Consider the following 24,164-nt stretch of genomic DNA (forward strand, 5'->3'; position numbering starts at 1 on the left):
CCAGCCCTCCACCGAGCGTGCGCTGCCGGGGCGTGGGGACCGCGCGCTCCCCCGAACCCAGACCCCCGCGCCAGCTGTCGAGCGTGGGCGTTAGGTTCCCGGGCGAGTCGGGGTCCCGCGGAAGGCCGGGGTCGGCGCGCGCCTCTAGATCCTCCCATCGCCCAAGTCTGGACCCCACCCGCCCCGGGCGGGTCTCCTCCTTTTCGCCCGCTTCCCCGCCCTGGCCAATCCGGCCCACCCCGCCCCTTTCCGCCCACATCATCAGCCCCGCCCTGTCCACCAGGCTCCGCCCCGCCCCGGTTCCGCCCCTCGACCTCGCTCCGCCCCCATTCCCGCCCCTCTGCCCCGGCCCCGCCCTCCCCGTCTAGGCTCCTCCCCTCGGCTTCCCCCCCCACCCTCCCTCTCGGCCCCGCCCCCAGCGTGTCTTGCGTGGCGGCGGCCCGGAAGCTGGCGTGGCGCGGCGGCGGCGGCGTGCGGGCTTTCTGAGGCGGGACTTCCGACGGCGTTCGCGAGCGTCCGGTCTCCGGGACATGAAGGTGAGCGCCGTGGCGGCGGCTGGCCGGGTTGGTGTCTGCGTCCCGCGTTCCGGCGTCTGCTTCCCCGCCTCCTACGGCCTCCGTTCCTCTCCGCGGAGTGAGCGCGCGGGGGGTGCGTGTGAGAGCAGGAGGCGCGGCACGAGGGAGAACGGGTGTGACAGCTGTGTGGACGAGAGGGAGTGGTATGAGCGGGTGTGAGGGAGTGTGACAGTGGGTGTGACAGCGGGTGTGGACGAGAAAGGGGTGTGACAGCAGGTGTGGACGAGAGGCGGTGTGTGAGTGGGTGTGACAGCGGGAGTGGACGAGAGGGGATGTGAGAGCGGGTGTGAGTGCGTGTAAGAGCGGGTGTGGACGAAGGACGCGGGGCGGGAGCTTGTGGGCGCGAGCGGCAGCACGTGGCGTGGCCGGCGTGGGGCCGGGACCCGGGGCACGATGGGCCGCGCCGGGCTGGCTCCTTCTTGACCTCCACCCGCTAGTATCCTCCGCTCCCCGCTCCCCCTGCGCATGGCAGGCTGCCTCAGGGTTCCTCCGCTGAGGGAACCAGACGGTGGCCCACAGTGTGGACAGAACCCGAGGTTAACGTCCGCCGGGGCTGGGGTCTTTCTGCTCTTACGACGCCTTCACTTCCAAGTGCACTCGGCCCTCCCCGCAGGAACACAGCTAGCTCCAAAATTTGTGCTCACGGGCGAGAATCTGTGACGGACCTTACCCCCGCTGTGGGGACGGCAGCATTCTGTTCACGGGACAGTCGGCTCGGGGTCCTGCCAGGTGTTGGTGATGGTCGCTCAGGGCACGGTGGTCAGCATTTCTCAAATTGCACATCACTGAGCAGAGACAGGTTTGATGGATTAAAACCAGTATCTTAAGAGTGAAGTGGAGGGCTTCCCTGGTGGCGCAGTGGTTAAGAATCCACTTGCCAACGCAGGGGACACGGGTTGGAGCCCTGGTCCGGGAAGATCCCACATGCTGCAGAGCAGCTGGGCCCGTGCACCACAGCTACGGAGCCCGCGTGCCACAACTACTGAAGCCCACGAGCCACAACTACTGAAGCCCGTGCGCCTAGAGCCCGTGCTCCACAACAAGAGAAGCCACCGCAATGAGAAGCCTGCGCACCACAACGAAGAGCAGCCCCCAGTCGCCGCAGCTAGAGAAAGCCCGCGCACAGCACCGAAGATCCAACGCAGCCATAAATAAATAAATTTATAATAAAACAGGACCCTGCTGTGCGTGTGCACTTTGTGACGTTTGTACTAGGGGGTCATGAGCACCGTGGCGCCCTCCGTATTCTGGCGTCTGGGAGTGCAGGGTATTAAACAGCGCTGCAGTGAGCATCTTGGAGCGTTTTCGACATAAGTGGGATGTCCCCCAAAGTGGGATTTTTGAAAAAAAAGAAACACATGTTGGAAAGTATAATATTTGTGACCACATTGTCACCCGAAAAGGTCTGATCAACATGAATTCTCAGGAACAGCTCTGAGAGTGAAGCTGCCCCAGGTCGTCAGGTCGCATCAATCTGTTAGTCCTTGCCAGTGCCCGGGGGTGGGGGGGACCAAAACGCACAGCTCGCTGTCTTATCTCAGCGTCCGTTCCTTTGGTTGCTGGTGATGGTGGAGGTGGGGTCTGTGTGTTATGGGGGGGTCTGTATTATGGGGTGTCTGTGTGTGACACCTTCTCACGTCCTCTCTGTATTTTATAGTGGGGCATTTTTTATTGGAGTGTTTTATTTTCAGTTTGTAAGAGTTCTTTGCATGTCACGTGTAGATGAGGAATAGAAATTCATTGTCAAGTATGTTCCAAGTATTTTCTTGTTTTGTGTATTATTTCTTTAAATTTGCTTTTCGTTGGGACTTCCCCAGTGGTCCAGTGGGTGAGACTCCGTGCTCCCTGTGCCGCGGCCCGGGTTCGATGGCTGGTCAGGGAACTAGATCCCACATGCCTCAACTAAGAAGTCCACATGCTGCAACTAAAAGGTCCCACATGCCACGACGAAGATCCCGCGTGCCTCAACTAAGACCGTGCACAACCTAAATAAATATTTTTTTAAGCAAATAAATAAATTTGCTTTTTGTTTCCTAAGTGAAAGCTTCACGTTTTTACGTAGTAAACTCTATTGATGTTTCCTATCGTAACCTTTACTGTTGCTGACTTAGGTGGAAAAGCCTCCCCTCTCCAGCCCCTGTCCCTGAGTCTACGTACACAGGCACCCAAGTTTTCTTCTAGTCCTTTGCATAGCCCTGTTATTTTGCACTTAAGCCAGTAGCTCGTAGCCAGAATATTTTGGGGTTTGAGGAGGGTGGAGAGCCAATGTTTTCCTAGTTGGCCGGCTGTGGTTAGGGCGGCCCCGAGGCAGTGGGGCAGGGCTCACCGGCCTGCAGCAAGGAAGGCCCTTCCTGGGTGTCTGAGGGATGCCAGGGCCCAGCGGTGCTGACAGCTGGACTCTGGCCATTGGGGCTGGCTCAGTGCCCAGCTTAGGGCTGGGAGGCCCCAGGCACCATTAGGACCATTGCCACAGTAGGCAGAGGGGACACCCTTCCTGCTGGGGGTCTCCACGGGCTCTGCTCTCTCTGCAGCCCCCTGGACCCCGAGGTTGGACCCTGCTGTGACACGCCCACCATGCAGGTGCTCCTCGGCACACTCTGGCTTGCCCTGGCCTGCGGCTCTGTTCACGCCACCCTGTCAAAGTCAGATGCCAAAAAGGCTGCCTCGAAGACGCTGCTGGAGAAGGTAAGGGCAGTCTGGAGATGGGCCAAAGGGCTGAGCCATCGCGCCTCCTTGCCCGCTGGGGCTGTGAGCCGAGAGCTTGGCCTCTGGGCAGCCTGCGCTGTGCTGCCCCAGGGCTCTGGCTGGCTGGCCTTGGCGGGAGCAGCTTCTGGTGCTGGGGCCCGAGGGTGCGCCTGCCCCCGCTGGGCCGACCTTCTGTGACGTGCCACGTTTCCGCCCTCACCCTGCCTCGACCCCTGCGCTCTTCCCCGCTTCACTGAGCAGATCAGACAGGAGCCACACCGGCTTTGGCTGTGTCTTTGTGCCTTTTTTCTGGGGCAGCCCTGGGGAGGCAGAGTGAGTCTTCGGGGCCTGTCAGCTCCTCAAGGCAGGCCTTTCCCTGCGGTCTCCTGCTCAGCAGCTCCGTGTTGATCCTGGGACACACCCCTGCTGAACAAGAGGACCGCTGCTGTCCCTGGGCTTCTGCCTGGGGACGAACCCTCACAGCTTTCTCCCTGCTCCTTCTGTTTCAGACTCAGTTTTCAAGCAAGCCCGTGCAGGAGCGGGGTCTGGTGGTGACAGACCTCAGAGCCGAGGATGTGGTTCTCGAGCATCGCAGCTACTGCTCAGCGAAGGCCCACAAAAGGCATTTTGCTGGGGACATCCTGGGCTACGTCACGCCAGTAAGCCGGGCCCTGGGGTGGGCAGGGAGGTCCCAAGGGCAAGGTGGCTGCTCAGGTCTGTCTGCGTTCTCACCTCCCCTGGCCGCTGCCGCCATGGGGGTGTGGCGGGAGCCATGCCTCCCAGAGGAGTGGCCGGGATCGCGCCAAGCGTCCTGTTCCCCATGGTGCGGGCAGCCTTGCAGTGCCCCCATCCCAAGGTGGCCTCAGACCCTCTGCCCCAGCTGCAAGCAGGCTCACCCATTCTCCGTTCTCTGCCAGTGGAACAGGCACGGCTACGATGTCGCCAAGATCTTCGGGGGCAAGTTCACCCACGTCGCGCCCGTGTGGCTGCAGCTGAAGAGGCACGGCCGTGAGATGTTTGAGGTCACGGGCCTTGACGACGTGGACCAAGGTGCTCGCCCCGCTGCTCGTCTGCGCTCACCCCAGGGGTCTGGGAGGGTGTGAGTGTGTGCGAGCGTGGTGCCTACCTGGCATCGACCCGCATCCCTGTCGCCCTTGGGGGTTTGCACACAGCGTCCAGGGAGGAGGCGGCCAAGACGGTGTCCAGAGGGCGCGAGGCCCGGCTGTCCTGACAGCCATGTTTTGCACCTGTGTTTGCACAGATGTCCTCCCTTTTGGGTTCAGAGAGAGGAGGTGTTAGCTGGTGGTGGGGCTCCCCGAGCTGGGGGGGCAGTGTGTTGGAGGACACGGCCGGGCAGCGTCAGTGCCTGGCCCCTGGATTCCCCTCAGCTCTGAGAGATGGTCCCAGGCGCCTCGGAGTCGTCGCCCCCAGAGCAGCCACTTGCCCCTGGCCCTGGCGGTCCTGCAGGGGGAGGAGAGGCAGTGCAGGGCCCGCAGACTCCTCCCTGCCCCCCTCCCTTTGTTCTCCTCCTGGCGGGTAGGGCAAGTCTTCACATGGGCAGGCGGCTGTGTCCCCACATTGACTGGCTTCTCCACGTCCCACAGGGTGGATGCGGGCCGTCAGGAAGCAGGCCAGGGGCCTGCGTGTGGGTGAGTCCAGTGGGCCTGCGGGGTCAGGGCTGGGGGCCCTTAGGCCATACGCCACGGGTGGAGGTCCTGGAGCTCCCTGTGGGTGGGTCAGTGGCCCCGGGGTCTTCACACCTGCTTGCCTGGTAACCCAGGCTGTGCTGCCTGGCACGTTGGTCACTCCCAACGGCTCAGAAGTGAGGCCGCCCCAGCCCGGCATTCATGGCCCTCAGTCCGGCCAGAGCCCTTTGGCCCTCCCGCCCACCCAGCTCAGCCCGCCAAGGCCAGCCCGCCTTCGCCTGTGGTCCTGCCCTCCCATCGCTTCATTCACCCAGGAGTGTTTATCGAGGGCACCTGGGGGCTGCGCCCAAGGGTGACGCTCACCCTGCCCTGCCCGTCCTGGAGCTCGTGGCTGGCGAGGAAGGGACCCATTGCAAAGTGCAGTGGGGCTGGGGAGGGAGGCTTGGGGGTCTAGGGGCGCATAACAGCTGAACAGGAGGAAGGGGGCCTGCAGCTGGGCCAGCGGGGAGCCGACGGAGGCTGGTCCAGCCGGAGGCAGGCAGGAGGCGGCGGGCGGGCCAGCATCCGGGCACTCGGGGGCCTGGTGTGCCGAGAGGAGAGGGTGCGCACCTCCGTCCTTCCCCAGCGCCCCCTGGTGCCCCTCCCTCACCCAGCCACCTTGCACTGGGATGACCTCACTGGGTGCCTGGCTGTGGTCACTCTGCTCTGGAGGCCAAGGGCCAGCCTGTGGGCAGGGCCGGCACAGAGGGTCACAGTCTCTGCGGGTCTGTCCCCAGTGCCTCGGCTCCGGTTCGAGGACTGGACGTACGAGGACTTTCAGAATGTCCTGGACAGCGAGGACGAGATAGAGGAGCTCAGCAGGACCGTTGTCCAGGTGGCCAAGGTGACGCGCGGTACCCGCACAGCCACCACCGGCTGCCGTGGGCTCCCTCTGGCCACCATGCGTCTCGGGGGCAGGGGCTTCCCTTGGGCAGTGCCCAGCTGCCGGCTACCCTCCTGGGAGGGAACCCATCCTGGTAGCTGGTGCTGGGCTGCGGGGAGGGGAGAACCCTTCAGGGCCCTGGGGTCAGGTTTGGGGGAGGCATACCAGTGGACAGGGCACGCGAGAGCCCCAGCTCCTCTGCTCCTGGCTCCTCTGGGGACCCCCACACCGCCACCTTCAGAGAGGGGCTTCCAGGCCTGCAGCCTGGCCCTCGGGCTGAGGCCCGGTTGGGTGGGAGGAAGCGGGGCTGCCTCTGCGCCTCCCTCCCACCCCTTCCTCCTGGGGCCCTCCTCAGCAGCCCCCGTTCCTCTCAGAGCCAGCACTTTGACGGCCTGGTGGTGGAGGTCTGGAACCAGCTGCTGATCCAGAAGCACGCGTGAGTGGGCTGTGGGCAGCGTGCGGGCCCCCAGGGGTCAGGAAGAGGCTGGAGGAAGGATGTGGGGGGACCTCGTGTGGGAGGAGGGCCTGCTTCCTACAGTCTGCACCTGGGGGTGGGGATGGCACCCCGAGAGAGTCGGACAGTGGCTCCAAGAGGCCCGGGGGCAGCTGCGGGCAGGTGGCCAGCTGAGACACCCACGTGGTTGGCCTGATGGAGCCCCCAGGGGACTTGGAGAAGAGGTGGCCGTGCAGGGCCAGGGGCCCTTGGAGCAGGTGGCCACAGAGTCCTCTGGGAAAGGGATCTGCCGCCCAGGCCCACAGGCTTTGCGTCAGCCGGCCTGGGAGGATGCCGCGTGGTCCCCTCGCAGCATCCACCCTGCACATGAGGCTCACAGCCAGAGTGACCCGGCAGGGTGGGAGAGGGGCAGGTCCCCTGCAGGAGCCGCTCTCCTGGTTCTGTACGTGTCCCAAACCCCTGGGGTAGCCCTGGGCAGGGCTCCTCTCCTACCCTCCTGCAGCTGCAGGCGGTGCTCTGCCTGCTCGGAGACAGCGTCCGTGGGGTCTCCTGCCTCTCAATGCAGGGGGATGCGCATTGTCAAGGGGTCTGTGCAGGGGGACAGGCCTCCTGCCCGAGACCCAGAGGAAGCTGTGCATGGAGCCAGGCGTGCCGGGGCCTCTCTGCCTGGGTGGGGGTAGGGAGACTCCACTATTGGCCTCGGGAACAGGGGTGGCCTGGACCCAGGCCCCGGCCACGGTGCCTGCTTCTCGGTGCTCAGACCCCCGCCCCAGTGGGTGCTTCTGAAAGGCTCCCTCTCTGTCCACCTGCCCTGGGAGGGCCCCAAGGCTGGAGCTCAGGAGGAGGATGGGTGGAGACAGCCAGGCTGAGAGCGTGGAGGATACCCACGTCTGTTGGGAGCCGACGCGGCACCTGCACGTCGGGGGCCCTGGCTTTTGGCCGAGAGACAATCCCCCCACCCCCTCGGCTCTGCCTCCGTCCTTGCTGGGTGGTGGCCCTGCTGAGGAGGCCTTATGGCGCCTTCTGAGGAGGGGGTGCAGCTGGGGAAGGAGGTGCCGGAGCAGCCGGCAGCGCCTCCGTACCCCGGGGGCTCCTGGCGGGGGGCCCGGAGGAGGGCGGAGGCTGGCCAGCCTGGTAGATGGCTTTGGACACTGCTGCCTGGGAGCTGCTTCCGAGGACAGGCCTGGCCGTGGCAGGCATGACAGGGGCGTCCGTGCTCCTGTGCCCACTTGTCACCCTCTTTAGGCTTCCGTTTCCTACCCAAAGCGCCAGGTCACCCTGGGAAGGCCTGTTTGGTGTGATGCGAGGCAATGGCACCTTGTCCACGTGCCACCCTGGGCTGCGGTTCCCCCAGGCCCTCTCGTGAAAGCCTCCCGGGGAGGAGCGTGCGGCGCTGCCCGGCGCTGGCGAGAGGCCCGTCTCCTGCATTCACACCGGGCAAGCGGGCGGGCGGGCAGCCGAGGGGAAACCCCAGGGACTCCGTCCCAGCAGACTGCCCCCGGTCCCCACCGAGCAGGTGCTTCCCCTGGGCCATGAGGCCGCCTCCCCCCTCTCACAGAGAGGCAATCCCCTGGGTGGTCCCAGAAGCCAGGAAGGCACCCAGCAGTGACAGGTGCTGACAGCTTCTGGCCTCAGGGAGGTGCCGGCCCCCTCCAGCCCGCGTGCTCCCCCGAGGGCGCCCCTGACCACCTACAGTCAAAGCCAGAGCGGAGTGACCGGGATCGCTCCCGCTGAGTGGGGGCCACCTGGGAGGCTCTGAGAGGCTGCCACAGCCCGGTGGTCAGTGCGCACCAGGCCCCATGGCGGCCTTGGCAGGATGACCGGCAGCTGTGCTTGCCCCACCCCCTCGCTCTTTGCGGACTTGCTCTGGGCTGGGGGCCGGGGCAGCCCCTCTGACCCTCCTGCACTTGGTAGTGGCGGGGAGCACTTGCTGCCTGTTCTCCAGACGGAGGGGGCTCCTGAGGGGCTGCAGCAAAGGACCCAGGTCGGTCACTGGGCCCACAGCCTCCCAGGCACGGTGACGGTGGCCTCCGGGACTGGGGTGTCCTGACGAGTGCTCCCAGGCGGTGCCAGAGCCACTGTCCCGCCGGACGTGCTGCCCGCCAGCTCTGAGATACTGCCACCTACCACACGCCTAGGGTCCAGGCGACCCCGTGACACTGCTGTCTCCTCTGCCCCCTGCCTGGTGGCCCGCTGCCTGCAGAGACGCTCCCCCGCCTCCAGGCACTCCTGGTCGAGCACACGCCGGTGCCCCCTCCTTATTTCCCCCTGGGGCCAAGGCACACAGAGTTCTGCATCCCGGTGTGTGCAGGGCCGGGGGTGGCTGTGCGAGGGGGCTGGGCCGGCTGCCACCCTGGGGTGGGAGGTCAGGGCCCCCTGGGCACAAGGCCTCATCAGTGGAGCCGCCCCAAAGTCCTCATTTCAAGGCACCTCCCGGGTGCAGCAGGGCTCTCAGCACGGCCTGAGGTGTTTCGTGGCCCAGGCTGACCTGGCCACCAGCAGGCCAGCGTGCCAGGTCCACATGGGTCCTTCCTGACTCCCTGCCCGGCTGTGTGTCTGGGAGGGTCCAGAGGTGATGGGGCACCACACCGATCCCTCTCTGCTCTCCACCCTACTCTTGTGGGGAGGGAGGGGGCTTGAGTGTGAGGAAGGATGGGGGCTGGGCAGGCAGTCTAGGTGGAGGGCGATCCCCGCGGTGTCTTCCAGGCCCCCTGGTGCACCCACCCGGGAGCCTGTACCTCCAAGGCAGAGCGTGGCCGTGAGGGGCGTCTGCCTGCAGCGGGCCTTGGCCCAGCTGCCCCTGACCTGTCCTCTGTTTCTTTGCAGGGGCCTCATTCACCTGCTCACCCACGTGGCCGAGGCCCTGCACCAGGCCCGGCTGCTAGCCTTCTTGGTCATCCCGCCCGCTGTCGCCCCTGGGTAAGTGCCGTGCTTGCTGGCCAGCCCCGTCCAGGTACACGCTGGCCACCGCGTGTGTGACGGGTCCTCATCAGCACACTCGGACACCTCGGTGGCCTCAGCGCGCCCTCATGCGTCAGCGGGTCAAGGCTGCGTCCTTACACCTGAGCACTTGACACCGTGTCGTTTAGACTCGTTCCCCGCCCCCGCTGGTCCCTGGCGAGGCCCCGGGCACTGCGGTGCAGGGCCTGTGCCGCTTTAGGCCCCAGGAGGTCACGGCTCCCACGCTGAGCCCAGCTGTTCATATCCTGCCTTGAGATGAGGGCTTGTGCCCAGGGGGCCCTGACCTCCCACCCCAGGGCGGCAGCCAGCCCAGCCCCCTCGCACAGCCACCCCCGGCCCTGCACACACCGGGACGCAGAGCCCGGTGAGGCAGCTCTTCCAGAACCCCCGGGACAGGGAGGTGCGGGGCCCGAGTGCCAAGTCAGGTGGCCTGGCTCCCACGTCCAGCCTGTGCTGGGCGCGGAGGAGGCCAGATCGCACAGTGAGGACTGAGGGCAGCTCAGAGCCAAGTGGCGGGTCGATGGCGCACAGAGGCCCAGGGGTGCTGCCTGTGCTCTGCCTGGTCTCCGCTGGCTCCCAGGGCAGCCTGGGCCCTCAGTGCACTGCTCTGGAGGGACCGCTGTCCATGCATCTTGTCACCCCGGCTGTCGGCTCGCTCTGCAGCGCGGGCCAGTTAACAGGAGCGGGTGGGCAGCTCTGGGACCCGAGCTATCTGGCGACCCTGACGCTCACAGGCCGATAGCCCCACACAGAGGAGCCTGCGGGCGCTCCAAGGCCAAGGCCGCAGCCACCACAGCAGGCACCTGCCGCTCCCAGGTTGGCTGCCCGCCCTTTGCTTGGCCCTCGTGCCCCCAGAGCCCCCACGCGTCACCAGAGGCCTGGGCGGTGGTCCCACCCAAGCCCAAAAGCCTCGGCCTCCCTCCCGACTCTTCTCCCCATCTTTCCAGGGCCCTCAGCCTCGTGTGTGCTCCTGTGTGCAACACACGCGTGTGATAGGCTGGCGGTAGCAGGGGCCGCCAGTCCTCCTAGGATGGGGGGCCCCGTTCTGGAAGAGCCAGGGGTGGCAGACACTCACAGAGCCTGTGGGCTCGGCTGCAGACGTGGGCACCCGTTTCCGGGGTCTGCTGGTTTCTGTGACGGTTCGGGGAGGGGTGCTGTGACCGATGGAGCCCCGGTTGCCCTTTGTAGTCAGGGGCCGTCGGCAGAGACAAGCTCCTCGGAAGCTGGGGCAGCCCTTCAGTCTCGGCTGGGGAGAGGTTGGTTGCCTGGCCGGGGGTGGGACCCAGAGGCCTTGCTTGCAGCCCCTCCCTGCTGACACCCCGCCACTCCCCAGGGCCTCGGGCCTCACAGCTTCTGACGGGAGCAGAGAGCAGACTCCCAGCCCATGTGCTGGAGAGTGTGTGTGTGTGTGTGTGTGTGTGGAGGGGCTGGTCTCTGGGCTTGGCCTGGAAGGGCGGGAGACACCCATGGAGGGGCTGGTCTCTGGGCGGGGCCTGGAAGGGCGGGAGGGCTTGGGGCAGGGTGGGGAGCAGCTCTCTGACCGGCGCCCTCTCTGCCCAGCCGTCTAGCCTGAGCTCCTGTCCCCTAGGCAGGAAGTGGATGGTGTGAGCCAGGGCTGCTCTCTCACCCTGCGGTGGCCAGGGGAGGAAGTACCCTCCACCCGGCAGCCGAGGAGGTGACCGGAGGGAGGAGACCATGGCCAGGGCTGGAGGCACGGGTCCTGGGCACTGCCGCTGAGCTGTGGCCTAGTCTGGCCTGCCCCTGCTGGCAGCCAGGGGTGTGTTTGGGGGGGCTCAGGCCTGGGCTGCATGCCCCCGGCTGGCGGGCAAGCCCTGCTCTCTCCAGAGGCTCTGGCGGCCTCGGAATTGGTCTCATCGTTGACTTGGTCTGCCATGCTTCTGGCTAGCAGCCCCCGCAGAGGAGCCAGGGAGCCGTAAACAGTCTTTCTGGGGTTTTCTGCAGCATCAGTCGCCTCACAAGGGCTGCGCTGCCCCCCACGGGAACAGCCGCCCCAGGAGGGGCTGTGTGTGCTGCGCCAGGGCCGGTGCGCCTTTGCCGCTGTGCGCCTTGGCCTGGGGCCTCCCTCCAGGGGCCGCTGGCACAGCGGCCATTCTGACCTTGAGCCCTGCTCCCGAGGTCGCGGCTCGGCCCCCATTGACGTTCCAGCACCAGTCAGCTGGTTTAATCAGCCCTGGGCCGTCCTCGCTCCGGAGGGGGCTCTGAGTTAGTTCTCACCCCGGCTTCTCAGGCTGTATCTTCTGAGAATCCAGCACTCCCGGAACCCTCAGGAAAGTACTGGCCTCAGGCATGGTGGGCTGGCTTCCTTCCCAGGACCTGCCCTGCGGTGAGCTCGCATCCTCACAGGCAGGTGCCCACCTTGACGGGTGCTGCAGCCACCCCCGTGGTTTCCCATGGTTTCGGGCAGGCCATCTCCCCACAGTCAGGAAGGAGATGGGTGGGGGTCCTTCTCTGGGCAAGCCTCCTCGTGTCTGGGGGGAAACTGTCTAGAGCAGCGGTCACCAACCTTCTTGGCACCAGGGACCGGTTTCGTGGAAGACAGTTTTTGCACGGGCAGGGGCGGGGGTGGCTCAGGTGGTAGTGGGAGCGACGGGGAGTGGCGGATGAAGCTCCGCTCACTTGCCCACTGCTCGCCTCCTGCTGTGTGGCCCGATCCTGACAGGCCGCGGACCAGTGGCAGTCCGAGGACCGGGGGTTGGGGACCCCTGGTCTATAGGCCACGCCGTGTCCATTGTCCGTGACCACGTGGAGAGGGGAGGCCAGGCCACATGACGTCTACCAGGGCCACCTCATCCTGCAACGCCCCGAGGAGACACGGGCGCTGCCCTAGCCCCGCCTCTGGCAGCTTCAGGGTCTCGGGGGGAAGGATCCCGTGGGGCAGGCTGGCCTTCTGGAGGGGAGGGGTGCCTGCAGTCAGACGGGTAGTAACTCAGTGAGAAGCACCTGGCAGCCCCGGGTGCCCAGACACGAGGCGTGGCCAGAGGCCATGAGGTGGTCAGAGCCTTGGGAAGCAGAGGGGCTGGTGGGCCAGGGCGGCCCCTGCAGCCCTTTGGACCGCGCACTTGATGTCGGCAGGAGCCGCGGCCCCCAGCGCAGTGGGCGCAGGCTGCACAGAGCAGAGCCTGCCTCTGACGGGGCTGCAGCTGAAACCAGCAAAGGTGACAGCTCGGGGAGTCGTGTGGGATGGGAGCCTGCACCAGGCTCCTCCCCGAGCAGCGGACTTCTTGGAACAGTGTGACTGGGAGAAGGGGCTTGGAAACCTCCATTCTCCCTGGCCCCCGTGGCCGTTCTTGAGAGTGTTTGTCTAAGAAATAATCGGCCAGTGAAAGTGAGGCTGTTCGCTGTGCTGAGCAGGTTTGAGCAGAAGGGTTTCTTTTTATGGGGTGAGTGAGGCCAGCAGGGTAGTAGGCCTCCTGGGGCCCGCTCCCCCCGCCGAGTTCGTTGCTCCTGCCCCTCTGCCTGCCTTAGTCCTGTCCCTCGCCGGCCTCCCCTTCACACCTGGTACCAGCGCTTCCAGGACCCCTGGGGGTGGAATCCCCTCTCCCAGTTGAGCAGGGAATGTCTCCTGGAAGGCCCCGGTGCTGCAGTGACCAGGACGTGAGACACAGGGGCATACTCCCTGCTGGGCCACTGAACTGCTCCGCTCGCAACCCTGCCTCCCCTTGTGAGCCATGGAATCCAGAAACGGTAGGGCTGGGTGTCCGTGGGTTCCTGAGCGAATGTCCACCTGAGGACGGGTGAGCTTTTGAATTGTGGAAACATCTTCCTGGAGCTGATGGCATCCGCTCTTTGTGGGGTGCGCCAGGCCCTCCTCACACAGGCCCGTCTCCATCTCGGGCTGAGCCGGGAGGAAAACGCCGCCTGCCGGGCCTGGCGCCTTCTAGCTGACTTTAGAGGGCCGGTCTGGAGTGTGGCCACAGGGAGCATGGCTGTCACTGCCCGGTAGGGCATCTGCTCCCCAGGTGTGTCCCCGAGCTCCCTGCCGCGGCAGGTGCCCACCACCGAGTGTCGCTTTATCCCCCTCGGGGGCGGGCTTTGGCGTCCTGGGGTCGCTTTACTCCCGCGGGGGCGGGCTTTGGGGTCCTGGGGTCGCTTTACCCCCTCGGGGGCGGGCTTCGGGGTCCTGGGGTCGCTTTATCCCCCTCGGGGGCGGGCTCTGGGGTCCTGGGGTCGCTTTATCCCCCTCGGGGGCGGGCTTCGGGGTTCTGGGGTCGCTTTACCCCCCTCGGGGGCGGGCTTTGGGGTCCTGGGGTCGTTGGCTGGTGCTGCTGGTCATCAGGTCCCACAGGTGCCTCATGTGTCGGGGGGACCTGGGCCGGGCTGCCTGGACCCTGTGGAACCAGTGACCATGGCTCAGGTCCACACGGTGGGCCCCCCTGCCCCTGCCCAGGGATTGGAGGTGCTGGCTGAGAAGAGGGATTCTCTCTCTGCTCACATGTTGGGGGGAGCAGAGGGCCCCGACCCCCCTGGGACAAGGCTGCAGTCCTAGGGGCTGCTGCAGGCAGAGCGGGTGGGCTAGCAGACCAGGTGTGTCTAGCAGACAGGCCACCTGGGCTCCCGCCTGCCCCAGGCCTGAGGCCTTGGGAGGGAGGGCGCTCTGCTCATAGCAGCGTGCTCGCAGCTGAGATGAGCGGGGCTGGCCTGGGGCACCTGTGCCCACGTATGGATGGGCCCTCCCGGAGCTGGGCTAGCCGCGGTCTCCCGTGCACTGGGCAGGAGGGGAGCCGGGCCTCTGCTGGACCTCCAGCAGCAGGCTCTGCCTGTCGGGACCCAGCTGCGGGCCATCCCCTGTGACCGAGCGCTGGGCCACTCTGCAGGGAAAGTGGCCTGAGGTGTCTTCCTGGCGTGGGAGGAAGGGGCGTGAGCTGGGAGCCCACACGGCCGGCTTGCCGTGCCCTCTGCTGGCCCAGGTGTCAGCTGGGCGGGGCTGGAGGGCTGTGCGAGCTGGGTGTGGTGAGCGCGCCGTCTCGCTGCAGGACCGACAAGCTGGGCATGTTCACACACAAGGAGCTTGAGCAGCTGGGCCCCGTGCTGGACGGCTTCAGCCTCATGACCTACGACTACTCCACGGCGCGGCAGTGAGTGGGGGCACCCCGGGGCCCCGCGTGCTCTGGCTTGGCGCAGAGATGCTCCCACGACCGGGGCCTAGACGCTCAGGCAAAGTCCAGCTTCCCACGAGCCTGCTCAGGGCCACGCTTTGTCAGCTCGCGGTTCCAGGCACAGGAAGGGCCCAGTCTCGTCTTCCCAAAGCCCGCAATTGGCCTTGCATTGGGCGACCTTCTCCTTTCTGGAGTCACGTGACACAGGGCAGCGGGCACCCCCATGGGAATGCCATCCCGGGCTTCCATCCACGCCTATGCGATCCTGGCCGCCACATGGTGGCTGTGGTGCTAGGCCCGCCTCGCTGCCCAGGAGAAGGTGCCCCTGTGGCCGGGGGCGTCGTGCTGCTGCCTCTGTCCATCCCAGGCTTCACCTGAGCCTCTCAGCTGACTGCAGGGGCCCGCCTGTCTGCTGCCGTCCTTCCCACTCCGTGTGTGGGCCCCACCCCAACCTGGGGCGTCTGAGGCCTCTGCCTGCTGCTGAACCCACTTCTCCTTGGCCCCGCAGGGCCGGCCCCAGTGCACCGCTGTCCTGGGTGCGAGCCTGCGTCCAGGTCCTGGACCCCAAGTCCAAGTGGCGGAGCAAGATCCTGCTGGGACTCAACTTCTACGGCATGGACTACTCCGCCTCCAAGGACACCCGCGAGCCTGTCATCGGGGCCAGGTGAGCCAGCGGCTGCCCCAAGCCAGGTGGCTTCCTGTGCCGTCTGCCACGGCACCCTGTGTCAGGTGTGTGTCTCCCAGAAGTGAGGGGGTGCGGCGAGGAGGAGGCCTGGCAGGGTCTGACCACGTACCAGGCGCCTGCAGGGTGCTGTCCCAGTGCCCTCTCTTCCCCTGGGTCGGCGGGGGTGCGGCCCCCATCTGGCCCGAGCAGCACGCGGCCCCCCGGCCTCCTCTCCTTCGGCCTGAAGGACGCCCTTTGTGTTGCTTGCTATGCATTTCTACCAGTGTTGAATCCTCTTCCGTTTTATCTTGCTGGGTTTTGGGGAGATGTTTGTGCCGGATGTGGGGTTCTGGGTTGCCAGCTTGTTCCAGGACCTCGACGGTGTTGCTTCGCCATCTTCCCGTGCATTCTGGCCCACGAGACACTCGTCACCCGGTTACTCCACACGTATCGCCACCGAGCACCCCCGCGCTCTGATCACCAGGTGCCTCCACGCAGGCTTCTTTACGTTTTTGCCACCTGGTTTCCGTTGAGTTTTTTAGATTTGTGTATTTATCCTTTTTATCATACGTGGAAAGGTTATAGTCTATTTTTTCCAGGATTTTTCTTGTCCCTCCCTTTCTCTTCTCTTCTTCCGGGCCCGTGAGTACTCGTGTGTTAGGCCAGTCTGTTTGTCCCCCCATCCGCTGACACTCATTTTATTTGTTTGGCCTCTGTTTTCTTCTGTTCAGTTTTCCTTGCTGTCTTCAAGCCCACAGACCGTTTCTTGGTCGCGTCTCGTCCGGGGCTTTTCCTTCCCATGTGTCGTAGTAGCTCTCTTGTCAGGCAGTGCGTTTGGGGCTTAGCCTTTGCGTGTCCTCTCAGCACTGTGTGAGACCGGTTGCCTGGCGTTGGGCCCGCCTGGGGTCCAGTCAGCACTGTCCCCTTCCCGTGGTCCCGTCGAGCCAGCTCTCCGTGGGCCTCTGCTCCGGGCTGGATGCTGTGAGTTTCGTTCGCTTGGCTAGGTGTTGGGCATCTGGGGTTCCTGATCCTCTGCTTTCACTCTGGGTGCCGTCACGTCCCCTGGACACCAAGAGTTGTACGCTTCTCTGAGGGACCTGGTTCCGTCAGAAGAGACGGTCCCGAGGCTGTGACCTGAGCGCGTGTGCCCACTGCTCCCCACTGTTTGCAGGGTCACCTGCAGGCTTGCTTGCCGCAGGGACACGCGTGTCAGCCCAGGCAGGGGTCAGGCGCCGAATGCCAGCTGCCCGCCAGGCTGTCCGCGCCCGTCGTCCACAGTGACTCCCTCAGGTCTGCCCTGGGGGAGAGACAGAGGCTGCTGGGTTGGCCCGTGCCTGGACTCGTGGGTCCTGGAGGGCTGCTCCCGGCCTGCCCCCGCAGTGGGGCGGGGCTCCCGTTTCCTGGGTCCCTTTTGTGCTGGAGGCAGGGCCTCCAGGACGAGGAGAAGCGGATTGGGCCCCTCCAGGGGTGGGATGTCGGAGTCAGCCGTGCCTCCCCGACCCTGCCCGGTGCGCACAGCTGGTGCTAGGGCCTGGGCTCCAGCGCAGGCCTGGGAGCCCCTCCTCCCTGGGGCCTGCCCCTCTGCTGGGGGAGCCCTGTGGATGGCGGGAGCCGGGCTGGCGGGCGCTGCCCTGGAGCAGCCCAAGCCTACCCCATGTCCCCGCAGCAGAGGGGCTCTCGGCCCCCGGTGCCTGTGCCTTGGATCCGCCCCGCCCATCTGTCCTCCCTGTCATTGCTGCTGTCTGTTCTTTGTGTGCTGCCCCGTCCCCACCACAGCCTTTCCAGATGTGGGGCTCCTCGGAGCGTCCCTGACAGGGTGCCCGGCTCGGGGGGCATCGGGCAGAGCTGCCTCTGGAGCTCGGGCTCCCAGCACCAGGCCCTAGGGCTTCAGGAGCTGGAGTAGGAGGGCGTTTTCTCCTGCTGCAGAGGTGGGGTCAGTAGCCAGGGTCGCCCGCGTGAGGCAGAGCCAGAGGGACCCGGCGCCCCACCTCTGCTCCAGCCCCCGGCTTTGCTGGCCCGGGCCTACGGGCAGGGCAGGAGGTGTTGGGGCCTACAGGCAGGGCAGGAGGTGCCACCCACCTCTGCTCAGGCCGCCACACAGGTACCACGGCCGGGCTTGAGCCACAGAAGTGTCGTCTCCAGCCCTGGAGGCTGGAGTCTCAGACCCAGGTGTGGGCAGGGCTGGTCCTCCTGAGGCCTTCTCTCCTCGGCGTGTAGACAGCCGTCTCCTCCCTGTGTCCTCACGGGGTCGTTGCTCTGTGTAGGTCTGTCTCCTGACTTTGTCTTATGAGCACACAGTCTTGTGGGGTTAGGGCCACCCCAGGGTACCTCAGTCATCTTACATTAAACATTTCTTTAAAGGCCCTACCTCCAATTATAGTCACATTCTGAGGTTCTGGGGGTTAGGACGCAACATATGAATTGGGGGGACACGGTTCATCTCTAACACCGCCTGAGGAGTGAAGAGCTGTAATTTCTTTACTAAACGTGGGCCCAGCAGTAGCTCATGAGGTGGAGTTTTTGCAGCCATTAACCCAGCTCGTGGGGCCCGGCGACAAAGGCACCACACGGCCCCTGCCGGTTCTGAGGAGCGGCTGGGAGGCAGAGGGGGGAGTCTGGTTATGAAGATGTGTGTTTAGCGAGAGCACAGGTGCGCACGTACACACACGCATACAGGCTGCCCCCAGCCAGGGACGGAAGGCTGCATCGCCTCATCCGGGCCCCACCCCAGCTGAGCGTGTCCCCCCACCAGACGTGCCCCCACTGATGACAGCCAGGCCTGGAGGCAGAGGAGGGAGGTGGGCCTGTGCCGGGGCGGTAGAGAGGCTTCCCCCAGGCCCGGGGGCATGGCTGGGCTGTGTGTCAGGGACCGCCCAGCCCAGACCTCCTGGAGTCCGCCACCCACCTCACCTGGACCAAGCAGGTGCCGGCTCAGCAGGGCCGCCCAAGGGGCCGAGCAGGCTGAGTGCCGGGTGGCAGGGCTGCGGCTCCCCCCCTCAGGGGCACATGGAGGTCAGGCAGCGGCACCCGCTTGGGTCCTACCCGGTGAGTTTGTCCTGTGGAGGGGCTGAGGGGGGCCCGGGTGGAGTCGACAGGCCCGTGAAGGGCTGACTGCTGTCTCCGGGGGTCGCGTCGGCATCTGGGGGGTGCCATGGTGTGGGGATGCCCGGAGTCCCCCCCATGCATGGGCGGCGGGGCTGCTGCCGGCCTGAGCTGGGGAACTGGCACGTCGCCGAGCTCCTCTCCTCCCCAGGCCTCAGCCCTCCCACGGAATGGGGCCGAGTTCGGGCGGGTGCAGTGAGACCAGGTCTGGCGGCTCCCGGACGCTCCTCATCCCGTGGTGGGGGGGCCCGCAGGACCCCCCACACCCGGCGCCCGCACCAAGGCTTCACCCTCCCGCGGCCCGAGTGCCCCCACCCCACCGCTTCCTCCTCCCTCCCAGGGCCCTGGCCGGCCATCTGCCGCCTGCTGCCCGCACCCTGGGTGAGCCTTGGACAGGGGGTGGGGCCCCCGGCTGGCCCCTGGGGTTGCACTTGACCTCCTTTGTCCACAGCCTGATTTCTTCCAGCCCTTCCCCGGTGGGCAGGGCAGGGTTGACCCCTGGGCTCAGGGCCTTGGGGCTCTGGGGGTCATGGGGAGAGGCCTCTCCCAGGGCTGGTCAGCAGCCCTCCCCCTCCCAGGGCCAGGTAGTTCGGATCTGGGGAACCAGATAGGCAGGCTTAACGAGGCCGCCTGCGGGTGGATGCCTGTTCAGGGGAGGGAGGAGAGGGGAGGGCTGCCTCTGCAGGGGGTGAGCGTGTTCACCCAGGTCCGGCCCCCCCAGAAACACAGCTCACCAGGATGCACCCCTCAGCCGGTCTCCACCCCGGAACTCACTACAACAGCCTCTGTCCCTGAGCAGATGACAGGCCAGGTGTGAGGGGCAGGTGAGCCCCATGGCCACCGGAGTCTCTCCATCTCTTCCGCTGACAGAAGCTCAGGCCAGCCTGGCCCAGGATTATCTGCTCTCCCGTCTCAGCGTCTCCAGCGCTGAGACCCTGGCCTTCTGTGGCAGGTGTCCCCGGCCCCCTCAGGCAGTGGGGGATTAGCGGCCGCACCATCTGCTCCCTCGCCCGCCCCGCGGAGCAGGGGCGGGAGGCTGGCAGCTCTGTCAGGCCGGGGCTTGGCCTTCTGTGCCTGCCGCAGGGGGAGGGGCGGAGGGCAGGCTGTGTGTGCACATTCTGGGTTCTCCACTGACCCCCCAGCCTCTGTCGGCCTTCCCTGGGTGACAGCAGACCCCATCACGACCACGGCCGGGCTCCTGTGTGCGTGGCCTCGCCACTCCCCAACTTTGAGGCGTCTGGGCAACCGAGAAACACCCCAGGAGGGGCCAGGGCTCCCCCGCCTGCAGGCTCATGTCACCCCACGTGCAGTTCTGCGTGCTGATCCGTGGGTCCCCATGGCTGCCGAGCCCCCATTCTGGGAGGCCCTCCCACTGCCCTGGCGGCCAGGGCGCGCGGCTAGTCCCGCGAGGGCCCTCAGGCCAAGTGTGCACCCATGCCCCGCATCTGTGGCCCAGCCCCGCCCCGCCTGGCCTCTCCTGCCGCCGCCTCCCAGGGGCCTCAAGAAGAGCCAGCCCCGCAGAGCACGGCCAGACGGACCCCCGAGGGCAGGCCATGGCTGGCAGGACCCTGCCCCTGCTCAGAGGCCTCTTTTGGGGCCAGGGCACCAGAGGTCAAGGGCACAGAGGCTCGGGGAAGCGCTCCCTGTGTGTCCTGTGCCGGGGTCTCGCTCTGCCTAGGGGCGACTGGTGGCGCCTGGTCCCAGGGCTGCCTGTCGCCATTCCCCCGTGGCTCTGGGCCTTCTCCGTCCCTGCGCCGTGCTCTTTACTGAGGTCCTTTGCTTTTTCACTGGCTTGTGTGATCTCGGAGCCTGTCCTGGTCCTCTCCAAGCATCCTGCTCTTGCTTCCCAGCCGGGGTCTCCCCACGCACCTTTGACCCTGCCCGCTTTCACAGTGCCTCTGCTCAGGGTATCTGCCAGCCCTTGCGTCGGAGGCACAGCTGGGAACGGTCCCACTGCTTGCAGGTGGGGGCCTGGGACCCGGGGGTGGGGGCACCTCCTTACGTCACCCGCAGCGGCACCCACTGGACCCCCCGTGTGAGCCTCCGGCGGGGGGGCCCTACCCCTTCCACGCGCCCCTTTCCGGCCCAGCCTGGGAAGGCCATCACCAGGGGCCGTGGAGTCCTGGCTGCATGCTGCAGGGGCTGCAGGGGAAACCAGGTCAGGGCGGACCGCCCTTCTCGGTGCCCAGGAAGGTCACCTGCCCAGAAGGTGGGCCAGCAGGTCAGGTGCCCCCCGGGGCATGCCCAGCCCAGGCCCTCAGGCCGGCTCGGAAGCAGTGCCATCCGGGGCAGGCTGCAGCTGTGGGTCACGCTGCCGGCGGCCTCTCCACCCAGGGCACACAGGTGGCTCAGACTTGGCCAGATGAGGTCAGGCCCTTCAGTTCTCGTGGGGTCACAGCGGAGAGCACAGGGCACCGCAGGCCCCGCCAGCCGAGGCAGAGGCCTCGCTAGGCTTTCCTCCTGGGGCGGGGTGTCCCCTTCCTCCTCCGCCCCCCCAGCTCCCTTCTTCCCCCTCACCCACACCTCATCCACACCTCACCCACACAGCCTGATCACCTCTCTTCGGCTGGTCTCTGCTCGCTCCTCTGGAAACTGGGGGACGTGCAACTCGTCTCGGTGCCCTGAATCCTCCACCCGCCCATTTGGTGTGTCTTCGTCTACGATTCTGTCTGCCATTCCTTGAACCCTTCACTCCAAAGCCCGAGAACTTTTTTGAGCGGGGGCGGTATGAGTCACGCACCGTACACCCCCCACTGCAAAGCGCACACCTGCGTGGCATTTAGTCCGTTCTCAGGGTTGTGCAGCCACCACCTCCAATTCCAGAACGCTTGGTAGCAGCCCCCCACCTCACCCCACCCCTGGGGCACTAATCTGCGTTGCCTGTGGACTCGTCTCGTCCGGACATTTCGTGGAAACAGAGTCACCCGGCGTGTGACCGAGGCCTTCCACTTTAGTTCAGGGAAACGCTCAGGGCCCATTGGTACCGATTCCCTCCGTTCATCCCCACCCCGCCCCGGCTTCCTCCTCCTCCCAGGCAGGCCCCTGCCACCCCGACCCTCAGCCCCCGTGGCCCTGCTCTTCCTCCTGGGCCGCCTGCCTGGGAGCCCCCTGCACAGCTGTCCCTCCAGCCCACCCTGGCTCACACCCCACTCTGCTGCTCCACGTTCCCGGGGCTGCACCCAGGCGAGTGTGAGGGCCTGTGTGGTCCCCGCCCTGGCACCGCCAAGCCTCGGCCTTCAGAGGGGAGGGACCAGGTGCTCTCAGGGGTCTGGCTGAACCCCCAGCCTCAGCCGCCCCCGCAGCCTCACCACCTCCAGCAGGTAGCAGATTTTGAGGGGAAGCCCCGGAGGAGGAGTGCACAGCCAGAGCTCCCCAGACGTGAGGGCCCAGAGCCACCTTCCCGCCAGCATCTGCCCTGGGCCTCGGGGGCTCAGGGACAGGCTGGGTCGGGATGCCTCACCCTTCCCCACACATCCCATCCCCGCACATGCCACACCTGTCTCAGCCACGTAGCCAACGCTGGATCAGAAGCTGCAGATGACATCAAGCATCCCAAGAGCGTTGTGCTAATTAAGTATAACGCAATAATCTTGGACGATTCGAGCTGGTTGATGGGGGCTCTGTCCAGCCCTGACCCACTGCCGATGTGCAAGGTGCAGCCTGGAGCACCGCAGCCCCCTCCCTGGGCCCAGGCTGCAGGTCTCTGGCCTGTCTGGTCATCGGCTGCATGCCAGGAAGACACGGGGTGAGCTGGAGACCCCAGTTGTCCTGGCCATGCGGCACCTTAGGCACCGGCCTGTCCTCTGTGTGTCCTCTGTTGGGCGGGGAGGGGTTCTCAACCCCTGCTCCTGGCAGTGAGGTGGGGCCTGCCATGGGCTTGGGGCAGCTGTGTCCACAGCAAGGAGGCAGGCTGAGAACAACTTGGCCTCTGAAAGGGCCCGGAAACCACTGCCCTGGACTGTTGTCCCCCAACCCCGGGGGCGGGGGGGGAAGTGCCGAGGCTGCCCCCAGTTCTCGTTCATCCTCAGGCCTGCAGCTGGCCCCAAACCTCCTCCGCAACTGCAGAAGTTGCTGCTTCTCCTGCAGCAGGTGCAGTCTCCCTCAGGTCGAGGGAGTCTCCCCCAGGAGCTCCTGCCCGCACCACCGGCCCAGCAGGCGCTGCGCCCACAGCGCGGGGTCTGCGCTCCACCCGCACGCCATGCCGCCAGCTCAGGGTGCGGCGTGAGCTCTGAAGCACGGCCACGGCCTCTGCTCACATCTCAGCAGCCTCTCGGGGTCTCTGTCCTCCTCCTACCCCCAGTGAGGACCCGGCTGCTGCAGCCTTGGCCCGGGTGTTCCAGACCCCGTCCCATGGTCCTGCTTCCTGACTTCTTTTCGTGTCTGGCCACACGCGTGGCCCTCCCACCTGGCCCAGTGTGCTGCAGGCACTCCGCAGACCATCGGGGGATGGGATGACACCCCGCATCCTGCTGCCCTCTGGTGGCCTCACCCCTTCCGTGAGGGCAGAGGCCACTTCCACCCTGTCCAGGTGCTCGGGTGGGCAGGGGAGGGCCCCCGCACCCACACCCGGCCTCCCCCAGGTACATCCAGACGCTGAAGGACCACCGGCCCCAGATGGTATGGGACAGCCAGGCCGCAGAGCACTTCTTCGAGTACAAGAAGTGAGTGTCCGGGGGCAGCCCCAGGTGATGCGGGCCTCGAGCTCGGCCTCTGCCCCTGAGGGCCAGCCTGGCCCGAGGAGGGGCACCTGAGGCTTTGGCTGGAGGGGGGTGGGGCTGGGAGGAGCAGAGGCGGGTGGGAGTCGGGCTGGCGGACTGAGGGTTCTGCTGTCTTGCAGAAGCCGCGGTGGGAGGCACATCGTCTTCTACCCGACACTGAAGGTGCGTGTGGGTCCTGACGCTGGGCATGGGGGCAGCAGACACAAGCCCTTCCCCAGCAACCCTGGCCCTCAGCTTGGTTGTGGTGGGCAGGGGTCGGCAGGTGGCCCACGGTGGGGCAGGCGGGCAGGGCGGGGCCGACACTCCCACTGCTTCAGTCCTTGCAGGTGCGGCTAGAGCTGGCCAGGGAGCTGGGCGTCGGGCTGTCCATCTGGGAGCTGGGCCAGGGCCTGGACTACTTCTACGACCTGCTGTAGGCCTGGCCTGGAGCCGGCCTGAGCTTTTCCAAGAGACAGAGAGAGTGACAGGCAAAATACAGGCTCTTCCATTTTCCGTGCTGTGTGCGCTGCGGCCTCGGGCGGGGTCAGGGCGGCCTGGGACCCCAGGCTCCTCATCAGTGATGGGGCGGGCAGTCCGGGTGGTGGGGGGCAGCAGGCCCTGAGGATGCAGGCCCCTCTGGCCCAGCCCTGGCTGTCTGCCCGTTGGTGGCCGGTGACGGCAAGACCCACAGGCTGGCAGGGAGTCCTGCACGGCCTGCAGATCGCTGTGGGTTTGGAGGCTCCGGGACAGCCCCAGGCTCCCCGACACTTAGACACTCCGGTGGGCGTCACCCCAGGGCCGTGCAGAGGGGCCCTGGCCTCCCCCTGCAGGTGCTGACTCAGCTTGCCTGCCTGGGAGCCCGATGGGCACCACACAGCGAGGGCGGGGGCACCACGGCGGAGACCGGGGCTCTGAGAGGCTGGCCGTGTCCCACGGTGGTGCTGTGGGCTGTGTGGTCACTGCGGAACGACAGCTTGCCGCAGGTCCACTGCCTGCTGGGAACGGCCATGCTCCCAGGAGGGAGCAGTGGGAGAAGCCCTGGGTTGCCAGGAGTTGAAGGACAGTGGACCCCAGCCCTCGCCCCCTCGGTGGGCCCGCTGGCTCCAAGCAGATGGATCTGCACGTGATGGTGCTGCTGGCTGGACCCGCTGGTCAGACGCTGTGCGTGAGCCCAGGGTGCAACGGCTGTGGGACGTGACTGGGGGAGGGTCCTAAGGGACATGTATCTGTCCTCGGGGTCAGGGCCTGGTCGGGAGGGGAGCAGGAGGCCATTGCACTGGGAGTGGGCGCTGGGCTGTGTGCGGGGCAGTCTGCAGGAGTTGGGGCAGGAGGGGGCGAGGC

At 66.2% G+C, this 24,164-nt stretch overlaps 1 protein-coding gene across 6 annotated transcripts; it reads left to right on the forward strand.

Moving 5' to 3' along the window:
* The first annotated feature begins 405 nt into the window (after window positions 1–405).
* Window positions 406–23,336, forward strand: CHID1 (chitinase domain containing 1). 6 transcript variants are annotated; one of them, XM_033861483.2, is made up of 13 exons: window positions 406–536; window positions 3,107–3,260; window positions 3,770–3,919; window positions 4,178–4,310; window positions 4,865–4,909; window positions 5,683–5,789; window positions 6,203–6,264; window positions 9,109–9,201; window positions 14,238–14,339; window positions 14,869–15,024; window positions 22,707–22,787; window positions 22,964–23,006; window positions 23,162–23,336. In XM_033861483.2, exons 2-13 carry the CDS (start codon window positions 3,150–3,152, stop codon window positions 23,258–23,260), a joined length of 1,182 nt encoding a protein of 393 aa, XP_033717374.1. In that variant the 5' UTR covers window positions 406–536; window positions 3,107–3,149; the 3' UTR covers window positions 23,261–23,336. The 6 variants fall into 6 exon arrangements, with proteins under 6 accessions (XP_033717374.1, XP_033717375.1, XP_073665488.1 ...); XM_033861484.2 differs by having other exon boundaries at window positions 535–648; XM_073809387.1 differs by lacking the exon at window positions 406–536 and adding an exon at window positions 613–633.
* The last annotated feature ends 828 nt before the right edge of the window (window positions 23,337–24,164 follow it).

The sequence above is a fragment of the Tursiops truncatus genome, chromosome 8, assembly GCF_011762595.2.
Source record: "Tursiops truncatus isolate mTurTru1 chromosome 8, mTurTru1.mat.Y, whole genome shotgun sequence".
Classification (NCBI taxonomy): Eukaryota; Metazoa; Chordata; class Mammalia; order Artiodactyla; family Delphinidae; genus Tursiops; species Tursiops truncatus.

Bases quoted from the DNA above. Each gene is read 5' to 3' on its own strand.
- CHID1 (XM_073809385.1), top strand. From the start codon at position 2,298: ATGAGGAATAGAAATTCATTGTCAAGTATGTTCCAAGTATTTTCTTGT. The intron at 5,781-6,202 runs GTGGCCAAGGTG...CGTTCCTCTCAG, and splicing joins TCAGCAGGACCGTTGTCCAG to AGCCAGCACTTTGACGGCCT. The intron at 9,202-14,237 runs GTAAGTGCCGTG...GTCTCGCTGCAG, and splicing joins CCGCCCGCTGTCGCCCCTGG to GACCGACAAGCTGGGCATGT.